Below are 21,892 nucleotides of genomic sequence, written 5' to 3' on the forward strand. Positions count from 1 at the left end.
AGAAAATATATCTAGGGAATTTTAGTTTATATTCTTTGATTTTACCATGGATCTGAATTTCTATTTAATTGTTTAGTTACTTTAATTATTGCCATTATGTTAAAGGTAACAAATCATAGAATATCCACTTTACTTACTACCTTCAGGAAAATCAAATATGCATTTGTGAAGTATCAACTATTTTCTCTGCAGAGGTGCTTTTCAAACTACCCAGAGTGAAAGGCTTATTTTTTGTAAAATGTAAAATATTGTGGCAATGTCAGATTGCTATAAAAGGTTTTCAAATCTGTACTACTAGGTACTGCATAACTAGTTTGCAGATTAGGACCACTCATCTTAGTCCAATTCGAGTAGCTACAGTAAGTAAGGAATTGATACAAAAGAAATAAGGCATATTGTCACCATCATTGGTATAAGAATGTTGTGGGGAGGACTAGGCTTACCTATGTAACCAGTGGAAAATGCAGCATATGGTAGGGGAGCAATGATAAAAAGGAAAATTAAGACAGCTGATTTTTTTCTAGGCATTGTGGGATGAGAAGAATTTGAAAAGAAAGGCAGACAACATTCTTTAGGGCAGAAACCAAGTGAGACATTGTGTTGTAGGTGAGCATGGTGTTTGGACAAAAGAGTCATTTTCTACAGTATGCTTTAGCAGTTAAGAACCTCTAAATGTCATTATCACATAACAAATTTGTTCTGGATCCCATTTAAAAACTTTGGGGTTACTGCCTAACTTTCTGGACTCATAGCCCCTACCCACCATCCCTAATGGGCTGTTTCACTCATGGAAAACAAGTTTCTATACCAGCAGCTGAGGATGCATTTACTCTGTGTTCAGCCCTCTCAAAATACAGTTCTGTAATCAGAATACAAAAACAATCAACAACATCAGCCCAAATTTCATTACTGTGTTTCATTTAATACTGAAATCATGCAATGATTAGAACATGAAACTTTGTTTTAAAAAGTATATTCAATAAATATTATCTTTAAAACAGAGCTCTTGACCTATAAAGTATAAAAAGTAATTACAATAAAATATTCTTCAGTAAAGCTGACACTTTGGGAATCCAGGCAAAAGGATCGCTTGGGAGCCAAGAGTTCAAGACCAGCCTGGTCAACATAGTGAGATTCTGTCTCTGAAAAAAAATAACATAAAACAAAAGTTAAACAAATCAATAAATCTGAGATGCACTGCTGTGATGCACTGGCTTGCCCAGTTGGTATTCTCTTAACCATGGCTGTTCCTGATGACTAAGTGGTAGTAAAAGCCAGATAATTATGGCGGTCTACTGAGAGTCCCCTATCCAAGTTAAGTTTTCCCATTATTTATACTTAAGAAAAAATTAAGGTGAGATTGGATTTTAAACTTCCACATTAAAAACAAAAGAGTGGAAGGAAAAAAGTGGGTGGGGAGGGAGAGAAATCTAAATGAAACATTTACTTTACCATTTATTTTTTAAAATGACATGGGATGCCAATTCCAAAATCACTTAATCTTTAGAACCACTGCAATCTAAACACTGTCACAAGAAACATGCCAAGTGTTGGTTCACTGTGGTAGGTCTCCAATCTTACTTATATTTTCACTGTATTAAACTTGACCCTCGCATGGGTTTACCCTCCAGCCTGTGGGTCTTCACTGATTAGGACCCCATCTACCTGCATGTTTTGCTCTCCACTTTCTTTGCTATCCATTAGCCCCTTCTTTAGTGTTTGATATTCAGGTCACCACTTTCCCTCTTATTTTCTCTGTTCCTTTAGCTACTCTATCCTAGAACAAATCTCCCAGGGATGAAACTGGGGACATCAGAATTGAGAAATAAAAGAAAAGATGTTACTACAACCTTCCTATCTTTGTTTTTGGCAAATTTACTCTTTCCCTGTTTCCGTCTCTCTCTCTCTCTCTCTCTCATATATACGCTCATACACACAAAGAAATTTACAGGGTGAGAGAGATTAGGAAGATAAATTTGGCGGTACAGTCAGGAAGAGGTTGAAGAGGTGCTAATATTAAAAGACAGATTTGAATGAAATGTTTTTAGAATTCATAGGTGTTGGGATAACTCTACTGTAAAATGCTATTGGTTAAAATTATCTTTTTGTGGACAAACTGGGTCTCTGTCTCCTATTGACTGTGAACAAGTTATTCAGTTCACTAAGTCCCAGCACCTCATCTGTGGAGTGAGCACCGTAGTAACTCCTGTCATAAAGGTTAAATAATTTTGTAAAGGACAGATTACAAAGTATATATAAAGTATTTGATAATGTTTTTGTTATTAAAATACTGATAATCTGTAATATTTTTAAAGTAAAGAGGTATAATGATTTATACTTCTGTTTATTCTAGGAACTCTTAGTTGAGCTGGGAGGTTTTTCAACTTTTGTTTCAAATATTTAGATAAATAACAACTATCTATCTATCTACCTATTTATTTTGAGATAGGATCTTACTCTGTGACCCAGGCTGAAGTACAGTGGCCTTTGTCTTCCAGGCTCAAGTGATCCTCCTACCTCAGCCTCCCAAATATCTGGGACTGCAGGTGTGTGTCACCACCCTCAGCTTGTTTTTTTTTTTTTTTTTTTAATTTTTTTGTAGAGATGAGGTCTCACTATGTTGACAAAGCTGGTTTTGAACTGAAGCAGTCCTTGTACCTTGGCCTCCCAATATTCTTAGAGTAAAGGCATGAGCCACTGTGCCTGGCCTTTTATTTTATGTAGATCACCTTCCATTACTGAGTATCATATAACTGTTATTATAAATCTAAACAAGAGATTACATGTTTTGGCCAGGAATGGTGGCACATGCCTGTAATCCCAGCACTTTGGGAGGCCAAGGTGGGCAGATCACTTGAGGTCAGGAATTTGAGACCAGCCTGGCCAACATACATAGTGAAACCCTGTCTCTGATCAAAAAAAAAAAAAAAGCCAAGTATGGTGCCACATGCCTGTTGTCCTAGCTACTGGGGAGGCTGAGGCAGGAGAATTGCTTGAACCCAGAAGGCAGAGGTTGCAGTGAGCTGAGATCATGACACTGCACACCAGCCTGGGCGAATGAGTGAGAATCCATCTTAAAGAAAAAAAAAGATTACATATTTCATACAGTATTCCAAAAGTAAAACAACAGTATACGTTACTTTCCATTACAATGAATCTATGAGTTATTAAGCTTTTGGCACTGCTAATATTGTCACATAGTAATAGTTAAACTTGAAAATATGTGCAATTTCTACTAAAAATAGAAAAGCCTTGTCTTTAGAAACTTTCAAGGAACATTATAACAGAAGTTATATTTTCCACAATTTGGGTTTAATTAATCTTATGTATTGCAATTTATTTAAATAGAATTTTAATTTTTGAACACTTCTAGATTTACAGAAACATTGTGAAAATAGTATAATGTTCCTGTAAGACCCCACACTCTTCTTTCCCTATTACTAACATTTTATATTAGTGTGGTGCATTTATTACAATTAAACAATCAATATTGTTATAGTGTTATTATCTAAAGAGCATAGTTGCTTCAGAATTCCTCAATTTTTATTTAGTTTCCATTTTCTATTCTATATACATCCTAGAATCTCATACTGCAGTTAGTCATCGTGAGAGAGACTCCAAGTCAGTCAGGGCTGAAACAGGGAATATTGAAAAACAATCAACATAGGATATGAAAGGAACACTCAAAGCTTCAAGAATGATTTTCTTTCAATCCAAAATCATTTTCTATCTTTCATCCTATCAGCACTCATAAGTTACACACACTCATAATCTGCCACAAATTACTGGCAGATTGTGAAGGGGGAACAGGCATGTCACATGGTGAAAGCAGGAACAAGAGAGTGAGGGGGGAGATACCACACACTTCTAAACAACCAAATCTTTCGAGAAGTCACTTGCTATCATGAGGAGTACCAAGGAGATAGTACTAAATCATTCATGAGAAATCTACCCTCGTAATCTAGTCTCCTCCTTCCAGACTGTACCTATAACACTGGGGATTACAATTCAACATGAGATTTGGGTGGGGACACATATTCAAACTACATCACAGGGTTTTCCCTATGTTGCTTACTCTGGTCTCAAACTACTGGCCTCAAGTGATCTTCCTGCCTCAGTTGTCCAAAGTGTTGGAATTACAGGCATCTGCCACCATGCCCAGCCAGAAATTTCTTTCTCAAGGGGCTTTTCATCTTACTTGATATTTCAGTTTAGAGATCTCCCAACTTACAAAGGGATTGTGTTCCAAAATTTTGTTTCCAAATCAAGTAGGCTCATTTTCCTACAGAAAATGAGATGAAGCCAGTCCCAAAGCAAGCAATAAAAGACTTGCCTCACAGGTGAATATGATGTTGCTAAGTCCATCAGAAGTAGTTTGACTTTTGCTCTTTGTTGAATGGGCTACTGTGGGCCTGTAGAGGCACCTAACCACCATTTATGTTATTTCTTACAAGCAGGTCATGCTGTCATTTGTGGTCAAAAGGGAATTAGTGATGACAACAGGGCTTTCTCTGCCTCTTTCCATCTTGATTGCCAATGTCCAGGGAAGTTCACATCTACAGTGGTCAAGGGCTGGCCAAATAGATGCCCACCAGTAGCTGGATTATGCCTGTGAACTACTGGCTAGCATCTGTTCTGAAAACCTAACTTCTGGTTTGCTTGTTCATTCACCAGTATTTCACATAATTTTCTTATGACAATCTGGCACCAACTATAGATCACAAAAGAGTTTAAGAGGATTTAACCTTTAGGCAAAAAATGCTGGCAGTGTTTATAATCCCCTCAAAAAGAGGAAGAAAAGAAGAAAGGAGAATTTTTTTTAAAGGAAGAGATAACACAATGTAACTATAAATAACTTTCTAAATTGGACTGAAAATTAATTTTTGTTTTTCTTTATTTTGACTCATTTAGTGAGCTAACGAACTGGAAGAAAAGAACTAGTTTTAACCAAACAATTCTAAAAGATTTCAGAATTTGAAAACTTAGTGTTATGAATAGATTTGATTCATTTAGCCTCAAAATTATCAAAACAAGTATATAAAATATTAATAGTCAATTTCCACCAAAACCATTGAACTATTCAGAATTCCAGATGTCAAAATTCTAAGGAAATGTTCTGTTGCAGAATCAAATCATTTACTAGGCTAAAATTAAATAAAATACCATTACTGGGTATTGTTATTAGGATGGATATCCTTCCATACTTTGGTGAAATTGGAAATACTCTTACAGAAGTATTTTCATCTCACCCAGAAAAAATAAATAATAATGATTTTTTCTTCCTTCCACTTAATGTAAAAATCCTACCTTTATGTATATTGCATCATCCCTTGTTTTGTGATTATTTGGTTATAGATTTTCTCTAGGTGCTCTCTGAGCAAAGAGAACAGGACACTGGTTAAGTCTGTGGATCCGGGGAATCACAGATCTAAATTCTACTCCAAATTTGACTCCTCACCTGCTAAGCTTGCAAGTGCAACTTATTTAAATTCTCTGAAGGTTAAATGTTTCATCTAAATAGGGATAATAATAAACACCTATATCATAGAGTTGTTTGAGATTTAATGAGATAATACATGTAAAATTATGTGTCTGGCACATAATTTAGTTAATTATCTGATGAACTCTCACTTGGGAAGATAGGCAAATTGGATTTGCACACACTAGAGTCAATTCCTCACACCCCTGAGGGTGTGATTGAGCAGAGGTATACTTGCTGGCTTCTGTAACAGTATCATCCTTTGGCCAGCACCCAATTTTTGGAACCATTACGAGCACACAAAAACAGAATTTTACACAAACCAAAAAATAGCTTTCAGCCATGTCTTTGTGGCATTGTTAAACAACAGTAAATTCTAATTTGAGTTATATTTCCTTTAATTAAATAAAATGAGAAGTGGGCTCAAGTTCCCCAGAAAGAGACCGGAGGGAACCATAATCTTTCCTGTGATTAGATACACCACCAAGGAAATCCGACCCCGAGCAACAGAGAGCTGCCTATTCTCATTAAGAAGAGCTATAGACTGACACTTTCAAATAATAGTAACTGGACATTTATTTCTTTCACAAATTATCTTCTTTTCTCTTTGTCATACCAGGAATTCTCAGGGATTATAATCATCATCAACGTAACAAGCCTCCAAAGTCATATTTTTTAACTTTTTGAAATTTGAGTAGCTGGCCTAATGCCAAAGCCAATGAACACATGAAGAAGGCCTACAACCACCCAGTCTTCCCTGCTCCTTCCCCCTCACTCCTCCCTCCTCACTCCTCCCCTCCAACCTCCTTACATCACCACTGACCAGTGGATTGCAATGTGGCTGTTCAGCATCTTCCTATGCTGTGTCAGGCAAGAGAACTGGAAACAGCATCGCATGTTTATTAAAGAGATTGGATGTCCTTGTAGAGAGTCCTGCCAGGCACAACCCCAGTCTTAACTGATGTGTGTCACCATACTGAAGGCAAGTTGCCATCTAACGTAGTCGAAGGGGCATCAGTTGTGGTGATCTTTGTTCCTGCTTAAATATGGAAAGAAAATCTGGAATGAGGCTTGTTTATAGGAAAGAAATATGAGCAAAATGACAGGAAGAAAACAAAGCTTAGGGTTGGTGCGAGATACACAGTGTGTTAGCCCCACATACAGGGCTACTGGGCCAAGTTAATTCCTTATTTTTCCCTATATATGTGGTGTGGAAAAGCTATTTATAAAATGTGTTTAAATATTTAGGACCAAACAAATCAACATTGTTGGGAAACACTGACTCTGACCAGACTCATTTCCTTGCCCTTGTCCAATGTGAATAACAGAATGAAGAATATCAGGATGATTCAAGACCAGGAATAATACAGATGTTCAACGCTTCCACCTGGAATTCCCAAAGAGGCCTGCTTTTAGCCTTCATACTGGTTGGTGACCTGGCATGATAAAAATGACAGAAATCTCAGAAGACTGGCCTCCTGAATAATCTTTAGTATTAATGTAACGAAGCAAGCCTTTTGGAAATTACCCGACTCTACAGTTCACTCTGCTGCTTTAGGTGAAAATTTTCAGGTCTGTCTGCCACTGTAGTGAAGGACGGCTTTGGGTAGTGTCTGTGGAGAAATTTTTTAAAGGACATAGTTAAAATATTATGCTACAAGCCAACTCCTGAACACCAATTGTTTTGCCCTAGCTCTCTGTGACAGTGAAAGGGGACTGACTGTGCTCTTGGCAAAGGTCATATCTCTGTCATGATTCTGGATCTCCTTCTGTTCTCACTTCTGATCTCCTTCTATCACTCACAGTTATCCCCACTCTCTTCCACAACTTTAACCTCAGCTTCTCTATTCTAGGAGCTGCTTCTTGCAGGCTCAAGGCTCTCCTACCCTCCATCGTTCCTCTCTCTACCCCACACACCCAGCATGTGTCCAGCTAGTCTATCTTTCAGGCAAACTTCCTTAAAAAAGAGGCTTTACTTCACTGTCCCTACCCAACTTCTCTCTGACTCACTCCTTAACTCCATAACTGGGTTCTGGTTTCTTTTTCTTGACTGTTGTAACTTCTTGTGGACAAAGCTAAAAACTGTAACAGAGTCCTGTTGTATGGCATCCCCTCCAACGTGAAATGTCCTCTCCCTTAGTTCCTATATGTTACCACACATGCCTGGCTTGGCTTCTCCCTCTAGTTGTTCCTTCCTGTCTCCTGTGGGCTACTCGTTGTCTGCTCACCTCTCCTTCAGTGTCCTCACATGGGCCTCTTTCCCTTCTCAGCTGACACCATCACCTGGGAATCACACTTACTCAGCAGCCGTGGAGCCTCTCTATCTCTATTCTGCTCGTGCCCATGTCTGAGCTGCAGACCCAGTGGCATTTCCATTTGTGAATCCCATGCCCAGCCCACACTCCACCAGCCTCAACTGCAGATATTCAGCCCTACCTGAGTCCTCAGATAAGGTCCTCTCCCTGGATCCTCTTTTTCCTTCATGAGTGTTCAGTTGCCCAAGTCAAAAACCTGGGAGTGACATAGACTCCCTACACATCTGGTCAATCACTCATCAACTCTATTGATTCTGTCTGCTAAATATATCTCAATTATATTTACTTACACATATGCATATATCTCCTTCTTCACTACACTTTAATTATGGGCTGCACTTACCTTTCAGGTGACAACACTGGCCACTCTTGTCCTTCTAGTTAGAAGTGCCACAATGATGAGAGCTAGCCATGACAGATCCACATCTAACATTTCATTGAATGGGCAAAACTGGAGGGCATTCAAATAGAGGAAGGAAAAGAGGAATAAATAGTAAGTCAAACTGTCTCAATTTGCAATGACATGACTCTATATCTAGAAAACCCATAGTCTTGGCCCCAAAGCTCCTTCTGCTGATAAACTTTAGCAAAGTCTTCGCATACAAAAATCAATGTCGGTGGCTCACACCTATAATCCCAGCACTTTGGGAGGCTGAGGTGGGTGGATCATGGGGTCAAGAGATCGAGACCATCCTGGTCAACATGGTGAAACCCCATCTCTACTAAAAATACAAAAATTAGCTGGTCACGGTGGCACTTGCCCATAGTCCTAGCTACTCGGGAGGCTGAGGCAGGAGAATTGCTTGAACCAGGAGGCAGAGGTTGCGGTGAGCCGAGATCATGCCATTGCACTCCAGCCTGGGTAACAAGCGAAACTCCATCTCAAAAAAAAAATCAATGTGCAAAAATTACTAGCACTCTTATACATCAACAGTCAAGCAGAGAATCAAATGAAGAACACAATCCCATTCATAATCGCCACACACAGAAAAAAAAAAAAACACCTAGGAATACAGCTAACCAGGGAGATGGAAGATCTCTACAAGGGGAATTACAAAACGCTTCTCAAGGAAATAAGGGAAGACACAAACAAATGGAATAACATTTCATGCTCATGGATAGGAAGAATTAATGTTATTAAAATGGCTATACTGCTCAAAGTGATTTATAGATGCAAGCTATTCCTATTAAACTACCAATGGCATTCATCACAGAACTAGAGCAAACTATTTCAAAATTCATATGGAACCAAAAAAGCCCTAATAGCCAAGCAATCCTCAGCAAAAAGAACAAAGCTGGAGGCATCACATTAGCTGACTTCAAACTATACTACAGGGCTACAGTAACCAAAACAGTATGATATTGGTACAAAAACACCTCACCATTTTGAGCTGCTTCTTCAATTCTCAGATTTTTGAGAGTTTTTAATATGAAGAGGTGTTGAATTTTATTGGAGGGCTTTTCTGCATATATTGAAATAATCACGTGGTTTTTGTCTCTAGTTCTGTTTATGTGATGAATCAGATTTATTGATTTGTGTGTGTTGAGGCAATGTTGGATCCCAGAGATGAAGCCTACCTGGTCATGGTGGATTAACTTTTTGATATGCTGCTGGATTTGGTTTGCCAATATTTTTGTTGAGGATTTTTGAACTGATGTTCATCAAGGATATTGGCCAGAAGTTTCCTTTTCTGTGTGTGTCTTCACCAGATCTTGGTATCAAGATAATGTCGGCCTCATATAATGAGTTGTGGAGGAGTTTCTCCTCCTCAGTATTTTCAAACAGTTCCTGTAAGAGTGTTACCAGCTTTTCTTTGTACATCTAGTAGAATATGGCTGATAATTCATCACGTCCTTGGCTTTTTTTGGTTGGTAGTCTACTTATTACTGATTCAATTTCAGAGCTGGTTATTGATATGTTCAGCAAATCAATTTCTTCCTGACTCAGTGTAGGAGGGTGTTTTTGCCCAGGAATTTATCTATGTCTTTGAAGTTTTCTAGTTTGTGTGCATAGAGGTGTATGCAGTAATTTCTGATGGTTGTTTCTATTTCTGTCGGGTCAGTGGTAACATTCCCTTTGTTATTTCTAATTGTGTTTATTTGAATCATCCTCTTTATTAGTCTGCTAGCAGCCTTTCTTAATATTTTCAAGAAACCTACTCCTGAATTTGTAGATCTCTTGAATGTTTTTCTTTGTGCGTGTCTTGATTTCCTTCAGTTCAGCTCTAATTTTTGGTTATTTCTTGTCTTCCTCTAGCTTTAGTATCTTGTCTTGCTTCTCTAGTTTTTCATTACAGACAGTTCGGCCAGGTTAAGAACTCTTGTTGGAGAACTGTTGTGGTTGTCTGGAGGTCATATGACATTGAGGCCATTTGAGTTACTGAAGTTCTTGCATTGGTTTCTTCTCATCTCCATGTGTGGGTTTTCCTTTCATTGCAGTGTAGCTTGAGTAAAATAAGTCAATAAACGTATTTTTGGATGTTTTCACCAGGCTGAGGCTTTGTGCAGGATCTTTACTCGAACTTGATGTCTTATCTCTGGTTTCAGATGGGAGTATATTAACAAGGAATTTTTGGCGTTGTATCTTTTGGATGTGATGCAGTAGGTGGCACTTGGGCTTACTGGTCAGTTGGTAGACTCTTGCTTAGCTATGTGGCTCACCTGTGTTTCTTCACAGTTGCAGCCATGTTCTTTCTCAATGATCTGAAATTGTGCTTTTCTCCCCCTTGAGTGCTGGCTGTAGATAATGGCTTGGCACTCCTAGGATGCCAACTGCAGTTTTGGGGTAATCTCAGAGTTTATATTTCTTCCCCAACTTTGAGGCAGAAGAGGAAGGGACATTAGTAGTGGTTGTAGCCAAGGGTCTTTTGCTTGTCTTCTTGGGGTTCTACCCCTGGAGAGATACAGGTCAGCAACTGTTCAGTGCAATCATCCCAGGATGGAGAATTTGTGCTGTGGGGCCAATCCAGGGGTTCCCTGTTGCGAGCAGTGGGGAGTGCATAGAACCTACAGGAGATAGACTAGCTTCCTCTCCTTGGGTCGATCAAAGCTTGTTGAAGGTGGAGGTAAGAGTCTTAGCTCCTTCATTACTCTGAGGATAGCAAGGACAGTTCCACTGCAGAAACAGTGGCAGAGAGACTTTCAGTTGCCCCTGGAGGCTCCATCCAAGGAATGGCTGAGTTGCTATTGGCTTGACAGCTCTGGCAGGGGTCGGGGTGGGTAGAGGCCCAGGCCTATAAGACTTGCCTAGTGAGAAGACATAGGAATGGAAACCCAGGTAACAGTCTGGCCACTTTTCTGTAGGGCTGCTATAGTATGCCCAGGGCCCACTCCAGTCTCTAGTAGCCTCAGATTTTCCAGTACCTGGAGTTATCATCAGCGAAGCCTATGAAACAGCAAGAATGGCAACCTACCCCTTTCTCTGAGAGCTTTGCCCTAGGCAGGTATGAACATGTTGCTGGCCCAAAAACACCTGTAAGAGGTGGCTGGAGACCCCAGTTGGGAGGTTCCACCCAATGAGGAATGACATTGGGAAAGTGCTTTAAAAAGCAGTCTGGCCACATTTCACAGAGCAGCTGTGCTGTGCTGGGAGTTCACATCAGCCCCTGTTCTCCTTGGACACTCCAAAACCTGAAGATTGAAGTGGTTAAGTTGCAAAAGCAGCAAAGATGGTGGCCTTCCCCTCCATCAGGGAGTTCCATCCCAGAAAATATTGAAATCTCTGTCAGTAGGAGAACACCAGTGAGGGTGGCTGGAGGCCCCAGTTGGGAAGCCTCAAACAGGGGGAGTGAATCAGGGACCTGCTTAAAGAAGCAGTCTGGCCATGCTTTTGTACAGCAGCTGTGCTGTTCTGGGGGACTGCTTCCACCCCAAGTCAGCTGGGACTCTTTAAAGCCCAAAGCCTGAAAAAAAAGTTGTCAAAACATCAAAGATGGTGGCCCACTCCTCCCTCTGGGCACTCCATCTCAGGGAGAATTCAAATCTCTTGTCAGCCCAAGAACACCAGAGTAGGTGGTGGAGGCCCTGGCTGGGAGGTCCTGCCCAGTAAGGAGGAATGGACTGGGGATCTTTTTAAAGAAGCAGGCTGGCCACATTTTGGTAGAGTAGCACTGTGCTGTGCTGGTGGATCCCTCTGCCCCTGGTCTGCTGAGACTCTCCAAACCCCAAAGACTGAAGTAGCTAAGTTGCCCAAACAGCAAAGATGGTGGCCTGTCCTTCCTCTCAGGAGCTCTGTCTCAGGGAGGCTCACCACTGTTGCTGGTGGCTGGCTGGAATTCCAAGCCAGTGGTTTGTATCCTGGGAAGTGCTGTGGAAGTGAGGTCTGCAGGCTGCCATGGCTCAGCTCCCTGGGCTCAGCCTCTTCCCTAGGGGTATGTATGAGGGTCTAACTTCCCACTTTTCCAGAGCTGCAGTTACTTTTGCTGGAAAGCCCAAGTAACTAAGGCTCCCAGGTCTCCATGTGCGCCTGAGTGGCTGCTATGCCATGACTCCATGTATCTCTGTCAGACTGAAGGCACTGGTAGAGTGGGTTCACGAGATCTCCTGACCCAAGGATTGCAAAGATCCATGGATTAAGGATGGGTTCCCAGGGTCACACATTCACTCACCACTACCCTGGATGAGGGAGGTTCCCCTGGGTCTGTGTTGTTCCCAGGTGGGCTGTCATTTTGCCCTGCTTTTCTTCATTCTCCCTGGGTCAAGTTGTTTCCTTGGTTATTTCCAATGTGAGTACCTGGATGTTTCAGTTGAAGATGCAGTATTTACTCTCCCCTTGTGTTCCTCTCTGTGAGAGCCACACATACCAGCTGCTTCAACTTGGCCACCTTGGCCAGCCCACAGCCTCCTCACTGCTATATTTTTACATATAACATTTACAACTCTATAATGGACTTCATTATACTTATTTTATAGTAGAAGATATTTTAGGCACATAGACTGAATAACATCTAAAGTCCTTTCCATATAAGATGCAAATTCTGTAACTGACAATGTACAAAACTACTAAGTATCTCAAACTTAAGATGTAATTAGGCATTTCTATAGCTCCACACTTTTTAAATGTTTAAATATTATATTAGACTTTTAAAGAATGATTTACTTAAAAAATATTCCTCTCAAGAAAAGGAATGAAAGGGGCAAATCAATACAGCACCTTCAATTGAAACAACCAGATACTTGCATTGGAAGTAATCAAGAAAACAACCCCTGCCAGCCACCAGCAACAGTGTTTTATCTACCTGAGACTGAGTTTTCAGGGGGCAGGGGAAACCACCATCGTTGTTTTTTGGGCAACTTAGTCATTTCAGCCTGTGGGCTTTGGAGAGTCCAAACCAACTCAGGGCAGAAGGTATCCCCCAGCACAGCACAGCTGCTCTACCAAAATGTGGCCAGACTGTCTCTTTAAGTGGGTCCCCCATTCATTCCTCCTCACTGGATGGGACCTCCCAACTGGGACCTGCAGCTACTCCTGCTGGTGCTCTCAGGCTGACAGAGATTTGATTCTCCCTGGGATGAGTTCCCTGGGGGAGTAGGGGCTGCCATTTTTGCTGTTTGGGTGACTCCGCTGTTCTAGTCTGTGGGCTTTGGAGAGTCCAAACTGACTAAGGTGGAGGGTATCCCCAGAACAGCACAACTGCTCTATCAAATCATGGCCAGATTCAAAATAAATAGATCCCTGATCCATTCCTCATTAAATGGGACCTCTCAAATGGGGCTTCCAGCCACCCCTACTGATATTCTAGAGCTAGCAGAGATTTACATTCTCCCTCGGATAGAGTTGTCAAGATCCTGCCAATCAAGAAGGAATGGATCAGGAACCTGCTAAAAGAATCTGCCTGACCAAGATTTGTAGAGTAGCTGTGCTGTGCTGGGAGATCCCTTTTGCCCCTGATCGGTATGGATTCTCCAAAGCCCTCATACTGGAGTGGCTAAGTTGCCCAAACAGCAAAGATGGCAGCTCCCCACTGCCCTAGAACACTCATCTCTGTGGGCTTGAGAACACAGGCAGTTCTGGTTGGAGGTTCCAGTTGGGTGGTCCCTCACTGGGCAGGACCTTGAGAACTCCATGCCAAGGAGAATTCAAACCTATCAGCCTGAGAACACTGGGGGGATGGCTGGAGGTCCAGGTTGAAAGGACCCTCACTGGGCAGGACTGGAGAACTCCATGACAGGGAGAACTCAAATCTTGGTCAGCCCAAGAACAATGGTGGGGGTGACTAGAACCACCAGTTGAAAGGACCCACCCTGGGAAGAACCTTTTAAGACTTCCATGCCAGGAAGAACTGAAATCTCTGTCAGCCTGAGAATACTGGCAGGGGTCGCTGGAGCCCCAGTTGAAAGGACCCTCACTGGGCAGAACCTCGAGACCTCCATGCCAGGGAGAATTCAAATCTGTCAGCTCCAGAACACTGGCAGGCATGGCTGGAGCTCCCAGCTGGGTGGGACCTTGAGACCTCCATGCCATGGAGAATTCACATCTCTGTCAGCCCCAGAACACTTGTGGGGGTGGCTGTGGGCCCCAGTTCGGGAGGTCCCTCACTGGGCAGGACCTCAAGACCTTCATGCCAGGGAAAATTCAAATCTCTCAGCCCAAGAACTGGCAGGGTTGGCATAGCAAGGTGCTCTACCAAAATGTGACCAGATTGCATCTTTTTGAAGGTCTCAGATGCATTCCTCCTCATTGGGCTGGACCTCCCAACTGCAGCCTGCAGCCACCCCCGCCAGTGTTTTCGGGCTGACAGAGATTTGAATTCTTTCTCCCTGCATGGTGGTCTCAAGGTCAAGCCCAGTGAGGGTTTTTTTTGGTTGGGGCCTACAGCCACCCCCGCTGGTGTTCTCAGGCTGACAGAGATTTGAATTCTACCTGGTATGGAGGTCTCGAGGTTCTGCCCAATAAGCGTCCTTTCAACTGGGGGCTCCAGCCACCCCTGCTGGTGTTCTCAGGCTGACAGCGATTTGAATTCCTGGAATGACTTCCCAGGGTCGGGAGTAAGTTGCCATCTTTGCTGTTTGTGCAACTTACCATTACCGCCCAGGAGCTCTGGAGAATCCATGGGGCAGAAGGGATCTATCGGCACAACACAGCTACTCTACAAAATACTTGAAGGCAGATGCTTTTAGCAGGTTCCTGATCCATTCCTCCTTACTGGGCAGGAGCTAATTTAAATCTGTCAGTTTGAGAACACCAGTGGGGGTGGTGGAGGCCCCAGCTGGGAGGTCCCACCCAGCGAGGAGGAAAGAATCAGGGATCTTCTTAAGGAATGCCTGGCCACTATTCATTAGAGCAGTTGTGCTGTGCTGGGTGATTCCTTCCACTCCCAGTTGGTTTGGACTTTCCGAAGCCAGCCCCACCCTCTCTCCTCCCAGGAGGGCAGATCACTTGAGGTCAGGAGTACAAGACCAGCCTGACCAACATGGTGAAACCCTTTCTCTACTAAAAATACAAAAATTAGCCATGGTGGTAATAGGCACCCATATTCCCAGCTACTTGGGAGAGTGAAGCAGGTGAATTGCTTGAACCCAGGATGTAGGGGTTGCCATGAGCTGAGACTGTGCCACTGCACTCCAGCCTGGGTGACAGAGCAATACTCCTTCTCAAAAAGAAACAAAAGGATCTGGGGATCCCTTCCTACCCTTGTCAGTTTGCACTGTCTAAAACTCACAGGCTGGAATGGCTGTGTCGCTCAAACAGCAAAGATGGCAGCCAGCTCCTCCCCTGGGGAACTCGTCCCAGGGAGCACCAGTATCCTTGGCACAAGCTGGCAGGTATTGCCTGGAATGACAGGTGCCCTGGGGAAATTTGAAAGAGTGACACATATATAGTTGCTGATTATTTTCACAATTTTCCTGGGATGCCTTTATCATTCTTCTGGCTCTCTTGTCTAAGGTCAGACATTTGGCTTTCAGAAGTGACGTTTTAGCTGAAGAATGTGGATTTGTTACTGTCTTGTGTCCAATATAGAGAGAGGTCTGTAATCCCAGAAATTGTCAATATCTGATGAAAAAAAGCAAAGAAGAATGAAACAAAAAGAGAGATGTATCATATTAATAATTCAATGCTAAAAGACTCAATGCTATTAAGATGCCAGTTCTTTCTAATGTATAGATTCAATGCAATTCCAATCTAAACGAAAATGTTTGTATGGAGAGGCAAACCTTGAATAGCTAACACCATGAGGGAGAAGAACAAACTTGGAGAACAGACACTACTCAACTTCAAGATTTAATGTAAAGCTACAGTATTCAAGACAGTGTGGTATTAGTGAAAGAACAGATAAATAAAATGCGATAGAGAGTTCAGAAATAGAAACACATCAATATATTCAATTAATATTTGACCAAAAAGTAAAGGCTAGATTATGATGATGAAACAGGTTTTTCAGGAAGGGCTCTAGAATACCTGGACGTCCACATGCAAAAAAATAAATCACAGACCTTACATCCTCACCACAATTAACTCGAAATGAATCATCAACATAAATATACAAAAAACCCGTAAAACTTATAGAAGATAATATAGAAGATAATACAGATTATCGTGGATTTAGCGATGACCTTTACAAAAAACACTAAAGTTGAAGTCCATAGAAGAAAGAATTGATAAGCTGATTTTGATGAAAATGTAACATTTTTACACCATTAAAGACACTGAAAAAAAGAGAGACCACGGATGGAAAGAAAATATTTGCCAATACATAACTGATTAAGAACTATTATTAAAACATATTAGCATTCTTAAAGCTGAGCAGTAACAAACATGAGCTAAAGACCTTAACAAGTACCTCATCAAATAAATTATACAAATGGAAAATAAGCATATTTAATGAGGCTACACAAAATACTTCCTCAGCAAAATGCAACCATGAGATGCCTATTAGAATAATCAAAGTCTGGAACCACTGACAACATCAAATGTTAGCAAGGATGTGGAGCAAGAAGTAACTTCATTCATTGCTTGTGGGAATGCAAAATGGTGCAGCCACTTCTTGAAATTTGTGTCTTATTTACTTCATCAGCATGGCCTTCACTGTTCATATTCCTATTATCATTTGGGTTAATCATTTAACCAGGGTCTAATAAGTTCCCCAAGTTTCCTCATCTTCCTATCGTCTTTGCCTATTATGCAGTTCCAAAGCAAATTTCAAATTATCAGGTACTTTTATGGCAAAACCCCACTCCTTGGTACTAGTTTCTGTGTTAGCAACACAAGGTTTTGTAAAAAATACCTGAGACTGGATACTTTATAAGGAACTGAGGTTTGTTTGGCTCACAGTTTTGTAGGCCGTAGAAGCATGGAAGTGGCATCTGCACAGCTTCTGGTCAGGGACCCAGAAGGCTTTTATTTGTGGCTGACGGTGAAGAGACAACAGGTATGTCACACATGGCTAGAGAGGTAGGAATAGAGAATAGGGGTGCCACACTCTTTTAAACAACAATCTTTCATAAGTGAAAAGAGGGCAACAAGTTATTCAGGAGAGATCAACCACCATGACCCAAACACCTCCCATTATGTCCCACCTCCAGCATTGGAGATGAAATCTCAACACAATATTTGGAGGATACAAATTTGCAGACAATAGCACTCTCCTTTTGCCTTTAACTTTTGACACTTTGATTTTAGTGTGTCTTGTTGGGAATCCCTGGATTCACCTTATTTGGTTTCCTATGGGCTTTCTGGATCAGCCTTTCTGTTTTATTCCCCATACTTGCGAAGTTCTTTGTCATTATTCCTTTAAACATTTTTCTGTTCTGTTCCTTTCTTCCTCTCTTCTCCTTCAGGCATACCAATAATGTGTAAGTTGTCCTGCTTGATGGTGTCCTAGAACTCTCTAAAGCTGTCTTTACTCTTTTTGCATTATCTTTTTTTTCTGTCTTCAGATTAGATAATTTCCAGTGACCAGTCTTAAAGTTCACTGATAATTCTGTTGATGAACACCTCTATTAAATTTTTTCAGTTCAGTTACAATACACTTTAGATCTATGGTCTGTTTGACATTATTGTATACCTTTTCCCTATTCTTGAAGGTCTCAGCTTGTTCTTGCAAAGCTATCTTGATCTCAGTGATTATTACTGTGACCATTATTTGGAAATCTCTGTCAGATAAATTACATATCAGTACTTCACTCAGGTGCTGGAGATTTATCTTGTTTTGTCACTTTGAATATATTTCCCTGTTTCTTCATTTTTCCTTGACTCTCTATATTGGCTTCTGTGCATTTGATAAGACTCGACTCATGTAGAAAAAGGATCTCACCAAACTTTCCAGCAGAGATATTCAGGTAACTCTCAAATCCTTGTGTGCTATAGTGTTGTCTTTGTTTTTGGTGGCTCCCCAGAGCTTACGGTGTGTCACACTTTGTTAGTATCACAAAATTGGTAAGGTAGCAGCCAGACAATCCAGACGTAGCAGAAAAGTTGGAAGGCTGGATGAGTTTTCCAGTTCTTTCTAGCTACATGATGAAAATTAGTATGAACATGTATCTCCCACTCTCTCTCCATTAAGCTTGATAGAGGATCTGTGACAAACACACATATGCACGCACACTCTGGATGCAGTCTCTGATCCTGAGGAGATAGCTTCCAAATGCAGGCACATTATATGCTTACTTCTTTGTTTTCTGCGATCTAAATACACTCAAAAATGCAAAATCCTCTCGAGTCCTAGAGCAAAGTTGTTAAACAAACAGTTCCTTGGGTAGGAACCATAGAGGTTGTGGAATTTGATGCATAATCAAACTCCTTCCAGGAAGAATGAGTAGGTCTGGATATATTGCTGGGTTGAGCCAGACAGAAGACTGGTAGAGTCAAACTATGTTTCTACCTGCCAGATGGTTATACTTTGTATGCCACATTAGCCCCCATAATGCCAGTATTTAAATACAAAGCTAGAAATGATTAACTGAGTAAGAAAAGCATGTTGAAATCTGAGACAGGCTGAAAGCTAGGCTACTTATATTAAACTAAACTGTGAATGCCAAAAAAAAATTCTTAAAGCAAATTAAACAGGCTACTCCAGTGAATGCACGAACAATAAGTACAATGGTATTACTGCTGATGTGAAGAGAGTGTTACTGGTCTGGATAGAAAATCAAATAAGCCACAACATTTCATTACACCAAAGCTGAATCCAGAGCTAAGCCTTAACATTCTTTAATTCCATGAAGTCTGAGGCAGGTGAGGAAGCTGCAGGAGACAAATTTAAAGCTAGCAGAGGTTGGCTCGTGAGGTTTAAGAAAAGAAGCCATCTTCATAACATAAAAGCACAAGTTGAAACAGCCAGTGATGATAGAGAGGCTGAAGCACGGTATCCAGAAGATCTAAGATCATTGATGAAGGTAGTTATGCTAAATAACAGATTTTCAGTGTAGATGAAACAGCATTATACTGGAAGAAGAGATACATAGAACTTCCACAGCTATAGAGGAGAAGTCAATGTCTGGCTTCTAATCTTCAGAGGAGAGGCTGACTCTCTAGATACTGGCTAATGCAGCTTACATTAAACTAAGCTTACATGAAACATTAAAGGCAGTACTCATTTACCATTATGCTAAAATTTTAAGTTCTTCTAAACCCATGCTGCCTATACTCTATAAATGAAACAGCAAAGTCTGGATGAAAACACATCTGTTTACAGCACGGTTTACCAAATATCTTAAGCACATTGTTGAGACCTATTGTTCAGAAAACATGTGTGTGTGTGTGTGTGTGTGTGTATACGTGTATGTGTATATATCTTTAAAATATTACTGCTCATTAAAAATGCACTTGTAACCCAAGAGCTCTGTTCGAGCTGTACAAATAAATTAATGTTTTCATGCCTGCTAACACAATATTCATTCTGAATCCCGTGGACCAAGGACTAATTTTGACTTTTACATTTCATTTTTTAAGAATACATTTTGTCCAGTCTATCATTGATGGAAATTTTTATGTACTATTAAAAATGCCCATCAGTAATAGACTGGACAAAGAAAATGTGGCACATATACACCATAGAATATTATGAAGCCATAAAAAAGGACGAGTTCATGTGCTTTCTAGGGACATGGATGAATCTGGAAACCATCATTCTCAGCAAACTGACACAAGCACAGAAAACCAAACACTGCATGTTCTGACTCATAGGTGGGTGTTGAACAATGAGAACACATGAGCACGGGGAGGGGAATGTCATACACAGGGGTCTGTTGCAGGGAGAGGGACTAGGGGAGAAACGGCGAGGGGTGGGGAGGTTGGGGAAGGATAACAAAGGATAACATTGGACAAAAAGCCTGATGTAGGTGATGGGGGGATGGAGACAGGAGGCCACCATGACATGTGTGTACCTATGCAACAATCCTGCAAGATCTGCACATGTACCCCAGAACTTAAAGTACAATTAAAAAAGAATACATTTTGTAAGGCCATAGCTGCCACAGACAATGATTTTTCTCTGTATCTGCACAAGGCAAATTAAAAATCATCTGGATTTTTTTTTAGCAAGTAATCAATATTCTAGATAAAATTAAAGACATTTGTGATTCCTTGGAGGAGGTAAAAGCATGAAGTTTGGAAGGAGTTGATTTTAGCCCTGACGGATAGCTTGGAGGGTTTCAAGACTTCAGTGGAGGAAGTAACTGTAAGCATGGTGGAACTAGCAAGAGAATTAAAAGTAAAATTGGAGCCTGAGCCTGTGACTGAATTTCTGCAGTTTCATGATAAAACTTGAATGTACTAAAAGTTGCTTCTTACTTCCTATCTGTCTGAGATTCAATCTATTCCTTGTGAAGATACTGTTGAAATGACAAACAAAAATTTTTATCTTATATAAATTTAGTTGATAAAGCAGTGGCAGCATTAGTAGGACTGCCTCTCATTTTGAAAGGTGTTCTATGGTGAGGTAAAATGCTATCCAACAGCATGGCACACTACAGATAAATCCATCAAAGGCATAAACTGATACAGCAAACTTTACCATTGTCTTATTTTAAGAAATTGCCACAGCCACCTCAATCTGCGCAACCACCACCTTAATCAGTCAGCATCAATACAGAGGCAAGAATTTTCATCAGCAAAAATTAAAATTCATTGAAGGCTCAGATGATCATTTGCATTTTTAGCAACAAAATATATTTTTTATTGTACTTTAACTTCTGGGGTACATGTGCAGATCTTGCAGGATTGTTGCACGGTATAGACATGCCATGGTGGTTTGCTATCTCCATCCCTGTTCACCTACATCAGGCACTTCTACCAGTGTTATCCTTCCCCAACTTCTCCACCTCCCGCTGTCCTTCCCCTAGCCCCTCAGCCTCCAACATAACTCAGTGTGTGACATTCCCCTCCCTGTACCCATGTGCTCTCATTGTTCAACACCTGCCTGTAAGTGAGAACATGCAGTGTTTGGTTTTCTGTTCTTGTGTCAGTTTGCTGAGAATGATGGTTTCCAGATTCATTCAAGTCCCTGCAAAGGACATGAACTCATCGTTTTTTATGGCTGCATAGTATTCCATGGTGTGTATGTGCCACATTTTCTTTGTTCACTCTATCATTGATGGGCATTTGGGTTGGTTCCAAGTCCTATGAACAAGGCAGAAAATCAACAAGAATATTCAGCACTTGAATGCAGATCTGGACCAAGTAGACCGAAGAGACATCTACAGAACTCTCCACCCCAAATCCACAAAATATACATTCTTCTCAGCACCACATCATGCTTACTCTAAAACTGACCGCATAATTGGAAGTAAATCACTCTCAGCAAATGCAAAAAAATGCAAAACATAACATCCAGTCTCTCAGACCACAGTGCAATCAAATTAGAACTCAGGATTAAGAAACTCACTCAAAACCACACAACTACATGGAAACTGAACAACTGGCTCCTGAATGATGACTGGATAACAATGAAATGAAGGCAGAAATAAAGATGTTCTTCAAAACCAATGAAAATGAAGACGCAACATACCAGAATCTCTGGGACACATTTAAAGCAGTGCCTAGAGGGAAATTTATAGCACTAAATGCCCACATGAGAAGCAAGGAAAGATCTAAAATCGACACGCTAATGTCACAAAAGAACTAGAGGAGCAAGATCAAACAAATACAAAACCTGGCAGA

At 41.0% G+C, this 21,892-nt stretch overlaps 1 protein-coding gene across 2 annotated transcripts in view; it reads right to left on the reverse strand.

Moving 5' to 3' along the window:
• Positions 1-901: 901 nt before the first annotated feature.
• Positions 902-21,892, reverse strand: part of LOC100393583 (uncharacterized) — a 227,223-nt gene continuing 206,232 nt past the window's right edge. For both annotated transcript variants that reach the window (XM_078348925.1, XM_078348926.1), the window contains 7 exons: positions 15,456-15,787; positions 9,373-11,424; positions 8,138-8,245; positions 7,008-7,092; positions 6,769-6,915; positions 6,303-6,518; positions 902-1,142 (listed from right to left, as the gene is read on the reverse strand). In XM_078348925.1, coding sequence (XP_078205051.1) covers positions 15,732-15,787 — 56 coding nt within the window. In that variant the 3' untranslated portion in view covers positions 902-1,142; positions 6,303-6,518; positions 6,769-6,915; ... (2 more) ...; positions 9,373-11,424; positions 15,456-15,731. The remainder of the gene's footprint in view (positions 1,143-6,302; positions 6,519-6,768; positions 6,916-7,007; positions 7,093-8,137; positions 8,246-9,372; positions 11,425-15,455; positions 15,788-21,892) is intronic.

The sequence above is a fragment of the Callithrix jacchus genome, chromosome 14 (genome assembly GCF_049354715.1).
Source record: "Callithrix jacchus isolate 240 chromosome 14, calJac240_pri, whole genome shotgun sequence".
Classification (NCBI taxonomy): domain Eukaryota; kingdom Metazoa; phylum Chordata; class Mammalia; order Primates; family Cebidae; genus Callithrix; species Callithrix jacchus.